At 34.3% G+C, this 16,184-nt stretch overlaps 1 protein-coding gene across 16 annotated transcripts in view; it reads left to right on the top strand.

Moving 5' to 3' along the window:
* NFASC (neurofascin) overlaps positions 1 to 16,184 on the top strand; it is a 167,971-nt gene that overhangs the window by 58,743 nt on the left and 93,044 nt on the right. For all 16 annotated transcript variants that reach the window (XM_087929425.1, XM_087929439.1, XM_087929428.1 and 13 more), the window contains exon 3: positions 7,244 to 7,433. In XM_087929425.1, the coding sequence (XP_087785551.1) occupies positions 7,340 to 7,433 (94 nt within the window). In that variant the 5' untranslated portion in view covers positions 7,244 to 7,339. The remainder of the gene's footprint in view (positions 1 to 7,243; positions 7,434 to 16,184) is intronic.

Below are 16,184 nucleotides of genomic sequence, written 5' to 3'. Positions count from 1 at the left end.
GGCAGTTTCTGTAAGCAACATCAGAATGTTTCCTTCCTGCCTTCCTTACAGGATTAGGCCAGTAATTTATTCTAACAACCGGTTCTCTGAACTGCCTAGAATGTTAACAACCGGTTCTAGCAAATAGGTAGAATCCCATCCCAGGCCTTGAGTGCTGGCACAAACTGGTTTGGAATTTCTCTGTTCTTCATCAAACTGTCACTTCCTCACTCCCCTCTATTTTCCAGCATATGGTAATACATGTTTATTGCCCATTTGTTCTTTTCCTCATGCAGGATGCCAGCAAGGTGCCAAGTCAAAGATGACAGACTTGATATCAATGCTCAAAAAATATATTTGTGAACTTCCATAAACAGTTTAGGCCCAGGTCATCTTTAAACATAACACAACAGCTCACCTGCATCATAGGATCTGATACATAAGATTCTTTTGTGTATGTCAGTACAATGGAGATCACTTGATGATACAAAAACCGGTCTCTTCTATGATACCTCCTAAATAATGAAAGTTAAAATTGCACTTTCTCTTATGTCATTCTTCAGAAAAGAACATTTATTTAGGAAGCATATGTTTCAGCAAATAATAGCCTTTATCCAATGTCTGTTTCTTCTGTCTATTATTTCTCTTTATATAAGTGAGAAACATGTTCATGCACATAAACATGAATTAACTTTGAAGTTAATGGGTTTCATTCTAGTTAGCAGTCTTCAGTGATGAATGAGCACTAAAATTCAGGATGTAAAATCTTATATGAAATAAATACATTTTCAAAAATAAAACTTTATATGCTGAAAATATAAAGTAATTGTAAATATATCACAACCATAAGTAAGTATCATGACTCTTTTATCAGATAGCTTCTATATAAATCAGAAGACTAATTCCTAAGCAAAGTATTCTGCTAACATCAGAAATTTCAAGAAAAAGGATAGTCTATTGACACAGTAGTAATTTAGGACATCCATTATGGCTTTCTTGTTTAAGACTGTCACAGTATGTAGAGAGAGCAGGCAAAGCCAAGATAACATCTGTCTACCATTCGAGTCAGTCATATCAACAGGTGTCAGCTCTTCAGAGGTGACCAGACTGTGAAGCCAAAGTTACTTGTGTTAATAACCACTTTTATCATAAAGTTACAGTATCATAATCTTGCAAGTCTCAATGTGCCTTTCCCTCCCATTCTTTTTTCTTCAAGAGAACTAGGGTGGGTGGGTCAAGCCTGAAATACTTTCTCAAATTACATTTCTGCCTTGGACTCAAATTTCTTTTATCTGACATTTTCTTTTTAAAAGGCACATGAATTAAACTTGTTTACTTTGACCTGTAATTTCCTGAACTTTATCTTCTTCTGACCTTTTAATCAGGATAGAGGGTTTGCTGGATAAGTACAACACAGGGATTACTTTAGGGGGCAATAAATGTAGCAGATGGAGTTGCTTGCACTTGAGGGATCAAAAGCTTCCAATAGGAGACTGGGGAAAGGTTTTGTGAAAAACTCCAGTTGGATCTCCATCTTTATTGCTGAAGTCCTGGTATCCAGAAGGACCAAAACACTTTTCTTTTGTAACCAGCAGTTTACACCACGTGGTTGGCCCAGCAAGGGGGTGGCCTGGATCTTGGCTTGAGCACAAAGAGTACAGAGACTTTATGTGGTCCAGGATAATATTACAGGATCCAATCGTTGGTCACTGGGATTAGAGATTTATTCTTCCAAGCTTTCATTCTTGTGCTGGAGCCCATCCTCAGGAAATTTCTCAATCACCAAAATTTGTGCCCTGGACTGTTCTATGCATAATATTTATGTGGTGCCTGGTTATGCATAGCTTCTAGTTGTTGTTTGGAGAGTTGATGGCCAGCTATTAAATTGTTGATTGTTGTTTCCCTGTGCCGCTATGCCCTTGGCTCCTATGTATCTGGTAAAACTGGTGGTAAATCAGCATTCCTGTTGATTGACAAGGACCTGTTTCCCAGGCTTCAATCATTTACAGAGACTCTTCTATTTTCTCCAGCAGTCACCACAAGGAGGTGCCCAGGTCATGTAACTTGGCACTTAAGGAAGTTGTAGTTATTCCTGCCACATATGAAAAGGTTCTGTGAAAACATCTATAGGAATCTTGATATTTTTTTGCAAATGAGCTGAAACTGACTGCCTTAGGATGATCAGTCCAAGCAAATATTTCATCTAAATAATTTGACATTAATGGATAAAAGGGAAATACCATATATCTTCTGATAGCATGGAACACAGTGTTCCTTGGAACATGATTTGCCTTCCCTGAATAGTTTCCATGTTAGTGATGAAATATTTAATTGCTTTCAGCAGTGCACCCATTAATCATGCTTGATAAAAAGGAATATAATATATATATCACACACCACACACACACACACACACACGCACACACACACATGAATCACTGCAGTTGTTAAGTTAGTAACATGGTTGTTAAGTGTAAGATATCTATATATATAAAAGCGAAATACCACTCACACATCATCACATAATCTCCAGAACTGTAAAGCCTACAAACTTGAAATTTGGCATATATGTTCCTCTTGGCTTCTAGGTGCTCATTAAGAAAGGATTTTTCAAAATGACAGTCAAAGCATTCGTATTTCATATATTATTATTAACACACTCTGATGCTAAGGAGTTCTACTTCCCCTCCCCACCTGAAAATAAATCTGTTCCAAATGCAAAACTCAAGTAGAGGAGTTTATTTCAGTTTGTTTTAGTTTCACAGACTAAGCAGCTTTAGTACAGAACAGTTGAGCTAACCCATGCCCAGGCTCCTTGCTGTCTCCTTCTTGGTCACACAGCGAATACTATTTCAGTTTTCAAAAAGCCCTCAACCCTCTCACACACTGACAGGACACTAGCCAGATGAATACCAATGGATGCTGGTAGGCAGAGGCAGAATTCCCCCCCCCCCATTTTCCTTCCCCAAAACTAATCCCGACAACATAGTTTCACAGGTATCGAGCTTGTGTGTGTGTGTGTGTGTGTGTGTGTGTGTGTGTGTGTAATATTTTATATATATATATACATATTACAATTTTTATTTTAAAAATATTTTGTTTTTGTTCCATTTAAACAAAGCTACCACAATATAGGGCAAATTAAGAGAATTATCAGATAGTCCAACTCAAATGTCTGTGATGACTTTAAAGCAAAAGAAATAACCTCCCAAAAATTATTGTTACACAGAAATCTGTGAATCATGGGAACATATAGAGAAGAAAGGAAGCTGACTGACATGGGCATAGTTGAAAGATTATGCTTCTTGTCAGTGACACTTTAAGTATGCCTTTAAATCTTTCATTTTCTTTGTAATATAAATGATTAACAGTGCACCTCATTACTTGCAATGTGATGAAGAACCTCCTTCAGGACTATTTTTGTTGTTCAATCACTTGTAATTATATGAATAAAACCCATGAAGCAGCTTTACAAAGTGTCTTTGTGGGAGCATTAGCATCTGGTATTTTACTGTTCCTCCTGCAAATGTAAATAAAGATTAAATGCTTAATTGCTACCTAAAATGTCCTAATAGCTTTCAATAGCTGATTGAAATTGTTCTCTGCTGCAAGATACTTAATGTCTCTAAATTTGTCAAGAGGATGTTCTCGTGCTCTTCTATCCATCTTCCTTTTGCTGTTGCTTTTTTTCCTCATATTTGCAAAGATATCAGAGAGACCTTTTAGTCACTCTTTATGCAGGTAGTTCTCATCTTACAACAGTTTGTTTAATGATTGTTTGCAGTTACAATAGCACTGAACAAAGTGTCTTATGACCATCTTATGACCGTTTTTCACATTTGCAACCATTATAGCATCCCCATGTCATGTGATCAAAATTCAGATTCTTGGCAATTGACTCATATTTATGATGGTTGCGGTGTCCCAGGGTCATGTGATTGCCTTTAGCAACCTTTTAACAAGCAAAGTCAATGGGGGAGCCAGATTCATTAACAACCATGTTACTAACTTAACAACTACAGTGATTCACTTAGCAACTGTGGCAAGATAGGTTGTAAAATGGGGCAAAACTTATTGTGATTACAATATGTGCCACCCATTCAGTACATGTCCCAAAGCTGACAGTAACCAAATAGACAGTATGTCTTAGATGGGACCATCACGCTTATTAATTCCATTTTGTATACCACTATTCTATCAAGAATTTTTAGCAATTTGAGCCTTTGAGTAGAGTAGGTCTAAAAGTGAGATTCCCAACCTAGTTCTGATTGATATTCTGGCATTTCCTTGGCCAAGCTGCCTGGGGCCAACTATTACAAAAATCTGGCTAGCTTTCTTGGATCTGACACAAGACAAGATTTATGAACAATACAAAATGGAAGAAGGAACCAATGCAGCAATTTGACTTTTAGGAAGATTCTGCAATTTTTATTGATTCAATAAACAGAATACAGAACAGGCCTGAGAAGTTCTAATAGGCTGAGAACTACTCTATTACTTTGATTTCCAAATGTGGTATGTCACTTCTTTCATCCGATATGTTTTTCATTATTTTTAAAAATGAGTTATAGTAAAAATCCAATACTATGCTATCATTATCTCATAGCAAAAGGCCCATTCCCTATTAGGATTTTTCTATTGGCACAGCTACCCCCAATCTTTTGCTTTTACCATAAGCCTAAATTTATTTAGCATTCTATCTTTTTTTCTGAAGATAATAACTTTGTGATTAAATCAGTTCATATATATCTTGGCCTCATTCTTGGCTCAGTTGTTTATGCAGATCCAGGAGATTCCTACACTGTTTCATTTGTGGATGAGTCTGTTGAAAAGTTGTGAATTTATATGTCCAACATCCTATTTTTGAAGACATTTTCAACATTCCTGCTATTCCATTGATCTGACAATTTCTCCCTGTGGAATCTCATTAGTACTTTAAAGTTTATTAAATGGGTTCTCCTAAAATGTGCTTTGTATATTGGTCCATCCTTCAGTTTCTTTTTCTGTAGTACCTTGGATCCCACGATTATGTCTTCATAAAATTCACACTAAATTTCCCTTTTAATATATTTTTTTGTTATTGCTTAGTTTCAGATCTGGGACAGTCGACCCCTTTGTCTCTTCTTTAACCTTCTAGAAAAGAAGAAAGTCTGCAAGATGACTAAGAATATCTGGTTATTTAAATTGCCACATTATTACTATGTCTCTATTCCCTGAAAGTTTTGTAATATTGTCCAGGAAGGAATTATTCATATTCATATTTATTATTATATTCATATTAATTATTCTACTTGGCTTGGTGGCCTGTAGGACCATTGCCCCACCAAATAGTAATACTTGGTTTCTTGCTTCCTTTTTATCTAACTTCTCTCAACTACACAATATCCTAAATCTCAAAGCCTCTGACTTTCCTGTGGTACTCTAAAAAAATCACATTGCAAAATTGCCAGTGAGATACTATTTTAGTTGTTAAAGAATGATGGTCAAAATGTGTGATTTTTTGAAAAAACATATTTTCCACTAATCAAAGAATGTAGCAATATGTTCAGAGATTTTGTTATTGTTTTCAATAATACTGATTTACTGATAATATTATAGTAGTACTATATATTTATTAATAAACTAGTGATTATTGTTAAGGATTGTTAAGGATAAAATATCAGGCAGGTATATCACTCCTGAGCAGCATCTTAATGATTATGAAAAGGATTCTTGCTCCTGGTTATGATGTGTGCTTTTTTAGATTGATTGCATTATCAGCATCTTTGTAGAACGCTATCACTTTTGCATTACTAAGGTTGTGGGTAGAATTTCAGACTCAGGAACAGTAAAGGTCAGGACAGTGTGGGCTGTGTCCTGATTCAATGTCAACTGTGGGCAAATAGCACTGTGTGTGTCTCCTGACTACAAACTACCCACTCACACAAGCATGGCAGCAAATTACTCTTAGGAAAAGGGTGAATTGCCTACTTATAAGAAGATGTCAGTGCAGCTGGTAGCACTTAAATTTCTCTGGTTTTGGAGAGTCTGCATTTGCACCTAGTTTAATGTTAATGTTTTCACAAATAAGTTGGCAACATTTGTTTCATCCAGCAAAAGAGCCTTCTTTCAGTACTTCTCAGACCTCAAGCAGCATACTAATTATTGCTGCCTATCCTGTATGCTGCATCCCAAGCAATCAACAAGTTGGTTCCTGGGGGTGAAATATTTGCAGAGGTAGCATTCTTGTTCTTAAATAACAAAGCAGTTCTGGAAATTGGAAAGAATGGAGGGGGAATGATCATCTAACAGTATCTGTTTGTCCACTGAAACCTGTTCCTATTCCCATTTACAAGTAGTCCTCGTTTAGCAACTGCCTTGTATAGTGACAATTCACAAATATAATGGCAATAAATGGTAATAAAATTATTTCCCAACCTATACAGTATTTAGGACAATAAAAGCCTTCAGTTTGAAACTGATTAAGGTCTGATCAGTTTCAGGCAGCAGTTGCCAGCTGACCAGAAGGTTCTAATCAATTAAGACAGGGAAGTGAACTTGTTAACTTGCATTGGCATTTTTAGGGACATACTAAGCTCTGAAGAAAAATCAGCGCAGGAAAAGATAACTTGCTTGCACAATCTCTGTCTATTGAGGTGGCAAAAAAAAAGTTGAGCTGCATATTTGCAAAAACTATGGAGGTGTTATTTCAGATCATTTGTTCTTCCTCATTCTTGCTACTGGTAATAATACTACTTTTGTCAAAAAAACATACCAATTCTTTAAGAGTGGAATACTAGGAAAGATGGTAGATGGGATAAGTTCATGGAGTTTTTGAAAGAAAGCTCTACTGAAATTAGTGTGAATGTTCTCTCTTGTGTGTGGCCTGTGCACAGCCTTACACAAAAACGATTCTCCCTTTCTCTTTCCTGTTAACATCATTAGTGATATCATTTTCATTGATTCAAAAAAATGACCAATTGTATAGTGCAGTACCTCTATACACAAGTGCCGTATCTTGGGCTAAAGGAATTGTTTAAAAACTCTGCATATAAGAGTGAATTTAAATACTAGACATATCTGCCCCTACTTAAGTTTTTTTTAAAGAAAGAACATTCAAGATAACCGGATGCTGTAATCTGAATTATCCTAGACCAAGAAAGTACCTGATTGTGTAGTTTGTTCTCGTTTGTCTCATTCCAGCGAATATTTAGGAAAAAATGAAGCCTATATGAATTTTAATGCAATAGTGGCTTACTAATTCTTCTTTCTTTCTCTTTTTTAGTAATTCAAAACACCTTGGTATACTTCAGCAGTAAAGGTACCACTTTGCTGTTTTTGGAGGAAATTGAGGACATAGAACCTTAGCCAAATATTCAACATGGTAATTCAAAAGTATCTCCTAACCTATATGGTTGTGGTGCTCGCTTCATATCTTCATAACCTCATCAGAGCCATTGAAGTCCCACGGGATCGTAAGTTCACTGATTTATATTTTATCAATTCATCTTCATCAAGCTTCTCAGTCATGTTTTCATGAATCACCTAGCAAGGAAGAGCAATGATCTTGAGAAGAGTTGAAATCATAATCATCTACCATTAAGTAGTCACTAAGATTTCAATATAAAGGAACCAAATCATAGATTTATAAAGATAACTTAGGATATTCTTAGTATACTACTGCACCATTGCCTAGATGTTTTTCTTCCTCCAGGTATAGTATAGTTCAAGGTGTAGTGTTAATTTCCTCAAATAAAATAAATGGGAGATTTAGAAATCTCATCAAAAGCAGTTCAGAGTTTCATGGAATCCATACATCACTGGACCTGTCTTATTTCTGATCTAACTCAACACATATAATGAAGCATACTCTTGTTTTGTTTTGTACTGGTCAAGATGAAGGTGACCAGCAGTTATCAGTATTCAAATGAATTCAGTTCCATCTTTAGAATGATACCAAACAAGGCTTTGAGATATAGCCTTTTTTTGAGAAAGAAGATACAGTATTTTAAAGAGCTCCCCTCTCAGAAACCAATGTAGTCTAGAATATTATCAGAAAACCTAGCACACATTTCTCCTCTGAGTGGAAGATGATGGTAAAGCTTATCCTTTATCTGGGGGGTCCTGGAAATTAGGGTCAGCATCAGAATCATCTGCTGCATTCTGAAAGGTACAAGTGCTGAAGTTCATAAGAAACTTCAACTGTAAATATATTTTCTGAGGTATGTTAAATTGACACCATCCATACATGCTGACACTTGCATTAAAAACTGTATGATTTCATTAGTCCTGTGTTGACTTCTGGCAGATTTTAATTTTGCCTTTGTTTTCTTAATTGCCTTTAGGTTATTTATAAACAAGGTGTGAACCCTGATAAAATATGGGAGCTAATTTATATATATGGGCATTGATTGAAACTAGATGGCAATGTATTTTGGGTTTCTGCATATAATCTCCATGTTTTGGTTGTGTAGACCAATTCCTAGAATTCTCAGTACTGGCTATGCTAGCTGAGAAATTCTTGGAAATGAAATTCTCACATCTCTGGGGCATCAAGATTAGGAAACGCTAATATAGCATGATTGCTCCATTCCATTTCCTATTTCAATATACCATTGTTTGTGAGAGCTGAAGTATTTAATGATCAGCACAGTATGCCAAAAATGGTTCAGAGTGAGGGATGATCTCTGAGATACATCAAATCTAGGTTATGTAAAATTAAGCCTTTTTAGCAGGCTCCTCATCTTGAACAGTTTATGTTGCAAGTAGGTATAAACCCAGCCTCTCTTTGCCATAATTATTGAATCCAAACTGAGAAAAAGTAATATTAACTGGTTTTTCCATCCCTAGATGGAACACTAAGATTTTATTTGGACTGCTTTTTGTTCTAATCTTGACATCTGCACTATTATATCTGAGCTCAGATTTTATATTCAGAAAGAATATTATACTCAGAAAGAATATTCAAAATATTTTTCATGTTTCCTCAGTATTAAATTTTCAAGAATTCTGTGTTTCTTCATTCCCCTTAAGATCTGAGGTAACTCCTAGAGCCATAACCCATTGTATTTGACTACAACGAGCTGGGGAATAACAATCTTATCAATTGGAATATTAATTTATGAAATAATTTTAAATACATATATATATATATAATATCATCTATCAAAATAATATTTAATGCAAATATAATGTACATAATAAACTACACTATGTTGGGTTGAGAATGATAGTTGTGGGATGTGCTTCTCCTTTTCTTCCTGTCTTCTGTCTTTTGTGTGTGGTAATAGAATATTTGTAGAGTTAGTTGCACTAGCTTTTTTAGAGTCTGAGCTTGGAGATTGATAGAAATTCTGACCAGGAACCATTTCTCTACCTGGAATCAGCTCATCCTCTTGGGGTTCTCTGTTCTTGTGAAGAAGACTTAGGACCAGAGATGTTGTTTCTCAGTGATAGTTCCTGTATGATGAAACAACCATTCTCTAGTAGTTAGATTAGCCCCTTTTCTTTTATCTTACAAAGATAAAAACTAATACAATCTAAAAAATGAAAATGAAAAGTAAAAAGTACAGAAAAGAAAAAATAAGAACATTGTAAAAGAAAAAGAAACTAATTTAAAAATAAATGGCTCCCCTTCTTCTCAAGTATAAACAATTTAATAATTTATCACTTTTTCTTCAAATACAAGAAATGAGCTCTTCTTCCCATATTCTATGTGTTATCATAAAGCCTTGACATTTCAGTTCTAATCAGCAAGTTTGTTAAGGATTACCACAGATAATAACAAAGCTATGTTTAATTCTGAGCAAGTAAACCAATTTTAAATTTCTTCCTTTTAGTTTTAATAAGCTTGATCTTTGATCCCTCCAAATAATGTCTTTGAATTTAATTTCATTTTTTCTTTGTCTTGCAAAAGTTTTCAAACTTTTAAGAAACCTGTTTTATAAATTCAGTATCAGAAAATTATCCAGGTCACTGTCTTGTTTTTTGTATTATTAAGATATCAGCCAATTTCTTTTATATATCTGGAATAGCATCTTTTTCCATATCATTCTTGTAGCCTGTTATTTTTAAATCCTCTTTTGAAACAGTCTCAACCTTGTTAGGTAAAACTTGTATTATTTTGCTAATAATTCAAGGGAACTCACCCAGTACTGTAAAACCTGTCAACCCCAAAGTGTCCTAATAGCTGAAAAGCAACTAACAAGCAATTTTTGAAAGTAATTAGAAAAGGACCCATGTGACTCAATGCCCTTTAGAAGGTAGGAAACATTGTTTGAGCAAACATGGCTATACACTCATTTCCCGGAGCTCTAAATCCATTACTACTGTCTTTGGTCTCCTCGTGAGAAGCAACTATATGGAGCACTTGCAAGCAATTTCTTCTCCTTATCCAGTGAGGAATTATGAAGACTGGCTATTTCTTCATCCACTGTTGTTGGCTTCACTTTTAACAGAGCCATATTCAGTTCACCATTTCTTACCCAGAAGTCCCAAACAAGCCTTTTACCTCAATTTAACTCATTGCAAATACACTTATTATGAGGGTTGTGCAATGCTTCCACTTCAGTGCTATAGGAACTAGCAAGTAGACAAGGCTATTTCAATTAAATACCAACAGATGCTACAATGTTTTAATTGTACATGTATAATTGTATATTAATTATACATTAATTATTATAATGATACTAAGGTGATATTTGTTCATAGAAGTGCCACAGTTGTAGCTCTAAAATGGCACAGGCTATTGAAAATAATTAACTGTTGAAATACACTAACATGGAAAAATTACTACTGAATTATAACTGTATAGCCAATAAATGAGACTTCTTCCTCTTTCCCTCTCTAGCTTTTTATTTTAGCAATACTTCAACAGCACTATACTTCAACAGTATTATTTTTCAAAGTTTTATACTTTAAACTTCTTTTTACTACATGCTGCTTTGTAGCCACCTAAGTTAATTGAAGCCTCTGTTATAACAACCGTATATAGGCTAACACGTTTAATTCAGTAGGATGAAAGTTTCTGTAGTTTTATTTTTCTCAATGGGATTTATTCTCCACTGAGAACGAGTAGGATTGCTCTGCAATACAATTCTAAACATGTTCACTCAGAAGTAGGTTTCTCTCTGTGATTAATAGACATGCTTCCTAAGAAATGGGTTTACATTGCAGCCTTAAATTTTGATCAGATGCATTAGACAACGTGGACCTATAAAATATTGCCACTCCAATGGACTAATGTCACGATATCAACCATTAATAATGCACATCCCTATGATTCCATTTCATGCAGACCTCAACCTAGTTTCAGGAAAGGAGAGCACTGAAAAGATGGAGAAGGAAGTGGCAAATACATAGGAAAAAATGATAAACTGCAAGAATGAAGTATAATATTGTGGAATCAAAGAGATGGGATTGGTGTAAAAAAAAAAAGAAGTAGTCCGTATTGATTTTAGTCCCAGCCATTTTTGACTCTAGACCCAAATATGCAAGCATGTATACAATACATATATTTATTTATTTATTTATACTGAGTTATATGGATTCACATCTCAATAATGTGGTTATGGGTGGCTAAAACAATTAAAGTATAATAAAAATATATGCCGTATAAAAAAATGAAAGCGACCATTTCTAACCAATAGTTAAAGCACCATTCAGCAATAGTGGTGGGTGATTAAATACTCCCCTGGCCCTTATCATTGGGAAAACAACCAGATCTTCAAGGCTCTGCAAAATGTTCAGTAGGTGTCTAGAGGCAGGCACAGTTACAGAAGAGCATACCTCCTGGATCCTGCCCTATGATAATTCCTAATAAATGGGACCCAAATGCCTCTCTTGCCCAACTTGATGAGCAGATATAAAAAATTAAGAGTGAGCCAGTCCCTCAAAAAGTCTGGCATCTTATGATTCTCCACATATGATCCTCCACAAGAAAAAAAATGCTTCCCTGGACATGTATAAAATTCTGATTTTATTAATGAGAAAAAGATGGATTTACTTTTATTGGTTTTACCTAAAGATTAAGTATTTTCTGTTCTTTGTGCTGCCAACCAGTGGGAAGCTTTTTGCTAAATCACTAATCACTAAAACACTACTGAATTAATGTTGTTTAATCCATAGAGAATATATATAGGAAATGATGATTAAGAAAGGCCCATAATTTTTTTTGTGTGAAAAATGTCATTAAGAAACATGAGAAAAATAACACTAGTTTATTATTGAAAAAACACATCTAAAATTACTTGTGGCTTGTTTCTCATCAGTCGTGTTTTCATGATTCCATATTTATCAAAGAGAGAGGAAGGATGCCTATTTTAATTCATAACATTGTCTTTTTCACGATTTCAGTTGCATATTTTAAGTACAATTTACTTTCCTTTGGAACTGTGGTAATGTATAAGAGATACTCCTTTATGTAAAAAAAACCAGTATCTTCTAATGGATTAAGTAAGACTCTTTACAATCTGATCCCAGATTGAGAAAAACTAAGTAACATAAAAGGTATTATTGTTTGCATTATTTTCATATAAGTTGCAAATATGTCATGGGGCATCCCCTTCATCATAAGGACGTTTATTCATCAATTTTATTTTATATTGATGTGCTGATTTTATTAATATAAAACAATTTTATCTAAAACAATTTTAAAACAACAATACTTCATAAAGTGATATAAATCAAGTTTTAATAAGCTACTGCCTGCATGCATATTTCCCTTTTTTTCAGATTTTCACTGCTCATTGAATTTGTTCAGGATTTTGTTCCTGAGTTTACAGTAGCTGTCAGGCAACATGTGATTCCATTAAAAGTACCACTTTCATTTATCCCGTCTTCATGAGGCAAAGATGTTTTGTTTTAGAGCAGCATGTTGAATGCTTGTGATGGATCTTTCAGTGTGAAGATCTGACTCTACCAACTCACATAGGCTCCCAGAGTGGTGTGCAATCCTGGGGATTTTTAAAACCTTGAAGGTGTCCGTCCCCGCACACATCTTTTAACTTTTTCTATCTTTGTTTCTTACTTGGCTCCCATTTTACTGATGTATTATATTTTTACATGGTTTTATGCTTTTAGCTGTAAACTGCTTGGGGCCATTCTGAAAGTGATATGGCTGGTACTTAAACTTGATAAATAAATAAATGAAAATATAAATAAATAAATTGATGCATTACATATATTCAGGAAAAAGGGTACCCAATAAATTCTGAATGTAAACATTAATTGTGAAGACCTGAATCCTAAATAGTGACCAAAAATAGCTTTGATTCAATTTCAAAATATACTTTTCGTGACTTTGCTGTACACGGGAGAGCCCTCTTCCCATATTTTTTTCACTGTTTTTCAGTGATGGTTGCTTTAGGACAGATTAATTTATAATCCCCCCTTTTAATCAATCCTCTTGGTTCAGGTTCAAATAACCTTCCCCAAACAAAATTAAACAGGAACAACCATGATTTAAGATTAAACAACCAGACTGCATTGATTTAGTGACATTTTGGCAAGTTTGCTAGAAAATAGATATTAATATGGACTGTATGCATGATCTTTCATTAAATGACTGGACAAAAGTTATAACATAGCAACTACTTGGAAACATTGATTATAATCACAGAACCTTAGGATAGAGTGAATCAGAAACTGGTCATCCCAAATCAGTGGAAGGCATTAAGGAACATGACAAACATCTGTTTTACCCAGCTGGACCCATTTCAAAGATTTTCTTTCTTTTCTCACTTTGGTGACATCAGGCTCCACCATGTGCTTTTCCTTCGTGCAAGCTGCCAGAGAATTGGATTTTTAATCTTCCTTTTATTTAACAGAGAAAGTGCTTGGTCTCTCTTAGTCCTCTCATGTCCGCTCATTGTTCATGGCAGAGACTTAGCTAATTAATTCATCTCCTTTTTGTAAGCTTGAAAGGCTCCAGGTTTTATAAATTGAGCAGGTGGTGTATAAATAGTCACAGCTGCTGTGGGTTTATGATAAGTGTGCAAATTGCTAACTCTCCAGGCAAATGATCTCTTTTTCGCTGATCCCAGAAGCTTCCCTCCTTCATGGAGATTAGGATTGCATACAGGTGTGGTGTAGGGATATGATTTAAGGAATATTTCTGCCATTGAAAATAGAGTATCAGATCTGCATATTCAACTGTGGAATCAGAAAACTTGTTGATTTTAGAAGGCATTTGTTATATAGCAAATCATATTTTAATAAACAAACAAAAGGATTTTGGGAGGACAAGGTATACATTACTTCATAGGAATTTTTAAAATGGGAATATGGATTGATGTATGGTGTAAATAACTGAATAAGTAGCCAGAAATAAGCCTTATTTCTTTTTTTTTTTTAATAAAGTTTTATTTGGGTTTTCACACACAAAATACAAGTAAAACATCTTTTTTGAAAATAGCATGGTCCCGGGTTGAACTTCTTTATACAGACACAAAACTCAATTTCATGCTCCGTATTGTATTCTATTCCATATCTTATACTATTTTACATTTTCTATATAGTTTTTCCCCTCTTTTAATTTTCTCAATTTTATTTTGATTGTCTCATCTCAATTCAAATCATTATATTTATACTTTTGTCTGTTCTGTTTCAATTTCATATTATCTTTTCTCATTAAACAAATTTTCTCCTGTAGTTACTAATTGGAGTATGACACCTTTATATCTTTTAATTACATCCATTCAACTCTTATTTAAAGTTCAATATATACCTTAAGTTTATGACCTTCAATATAATACATAATACATAACTTCCAATCAAATTCTGCTTGGCACATTCTTATAATACACACTATATTCTTTAAAAAAAAGAAAGAAAGATTGTAAATATATGTAATTATAAACCCTCATTCCATTCCAGTTCAGTTCTATCATTAATAATCATTAAATCTTAACATCTTTAACACTTCTTTTCAATTAAATATCATGCTTCCTTAAAAACACATATAATCTCCATAATTAATTTTCCCCTTATTTCTCTTCACATATGTGTTATAAATCATTAAATATACCTTTCATTGCATTTATTTATTGACAAGCGTTCCACTGAATTACGATAGCTATTTTATCAGACATTTTAATCATACATTGTTTCATATTTTCTAAAATTATTTCTGCTTCTAATATAACCATACTATCTTATGTACCTTTGCAGAATCCCTTTTTCCATTAAGTTTTCACCCATTATCTCTAAATAGGCCCCGTTTCTCTATATTTTGCTTCTGCCCTTTATAACTTCTTTTCCTTTCTTTCTTCCCTCTCATCTTCTCCCTCCCCTTTTTACCCCCTTGTCTCTCTACTTCTAATTCTCTCTTCTGCATTTCCATCTTCTGTTGCTTTCTGATTTTATACTTATTTTTCACTCTATTTTTTTGGGGGGGGAGTTGTTTTTCCCAATCTTAAACTTTCCATTCTCTTTCCCCCCTTTCCTTTTTTCCCCATCTAAGATTACTTGTTCATTAAAGATGTCTTCTTCTTTGTCGCAATCTTCTTGTTCTGCAGGCATTTCTTGTTGTTTCTCATAATTCCAAATCTCCATTTCTAAAAACTGAAATACAAAGGCAAAAGAACCTCTTCCTTCTTGTGCATCTTCTTTGTATTTTTTAAGTTCCATTTTCAGTTCTTCTAAAAGTGGAGCCATTTTAAATAGTTTTAAACAACCACCCGATTCATTTTAATCATTCAAAACAGTAACCAAGAATCCAGAAATCATCAAGTAATCCAGATAATGCCGAGTTATATCTTCTTATTTCTTTTTCGACTTTCTCTTCCTGTGGTTTTTGTTGCGATATTTCAGTTAAGATGTATCTTTTGGAAGTCTTGTTGAGATTTTGCTGTAAGTTCTTTTTTAATTCCAGGCAGTCTCCTCCCTTCCAGATCCTATCCTTTTATTCTTTTTCTCTCCTTTCCTGTTTTCAAAAGCTTTTAATTATCCAGAAATCTTTATTATCCCTTTGACTTTTTATTTTCAGCATTAAATGCCTATTGATGTCAAAGTGGATTTTTTCCCCAATTTCTTGCTTAAGTCTCTTAGCTGTCAGTATAGGAAAAGGAGAAAACCAAATCTTTTCCCTTTTCTCTCTCCTTCGCAGCTTAAAAATCTTCTTAGGGAACAATGTTATTGTTTTTTAACAGTTTCAATTCCAGGGTACCTTATTTGTTGCTTTTGCTGTTTGACCCGGTCAACTGAAACTTTCTCTTCTTATCTTCCTC

The sequence above is a fragment of the Pseudonaja textilis genome, chromosome 3 (assembly GCF_049901715.1).
Source record: "Pseudonaja textilis isolate UNSWEBS1 chromosome 3, rPseTex1.2, whole genome shotgun sequence".
NCBI classification, from domain to species: domain Eukaryota; kingdom Metazoa; phylum Chordata; class Lepidosauria; order Squamata; family Elapidae; genus Pseudonaja; species Pseudonaja textilis.
This window is presented reverse-complemented; position numbering and strand designations above follow the sequence as displayed.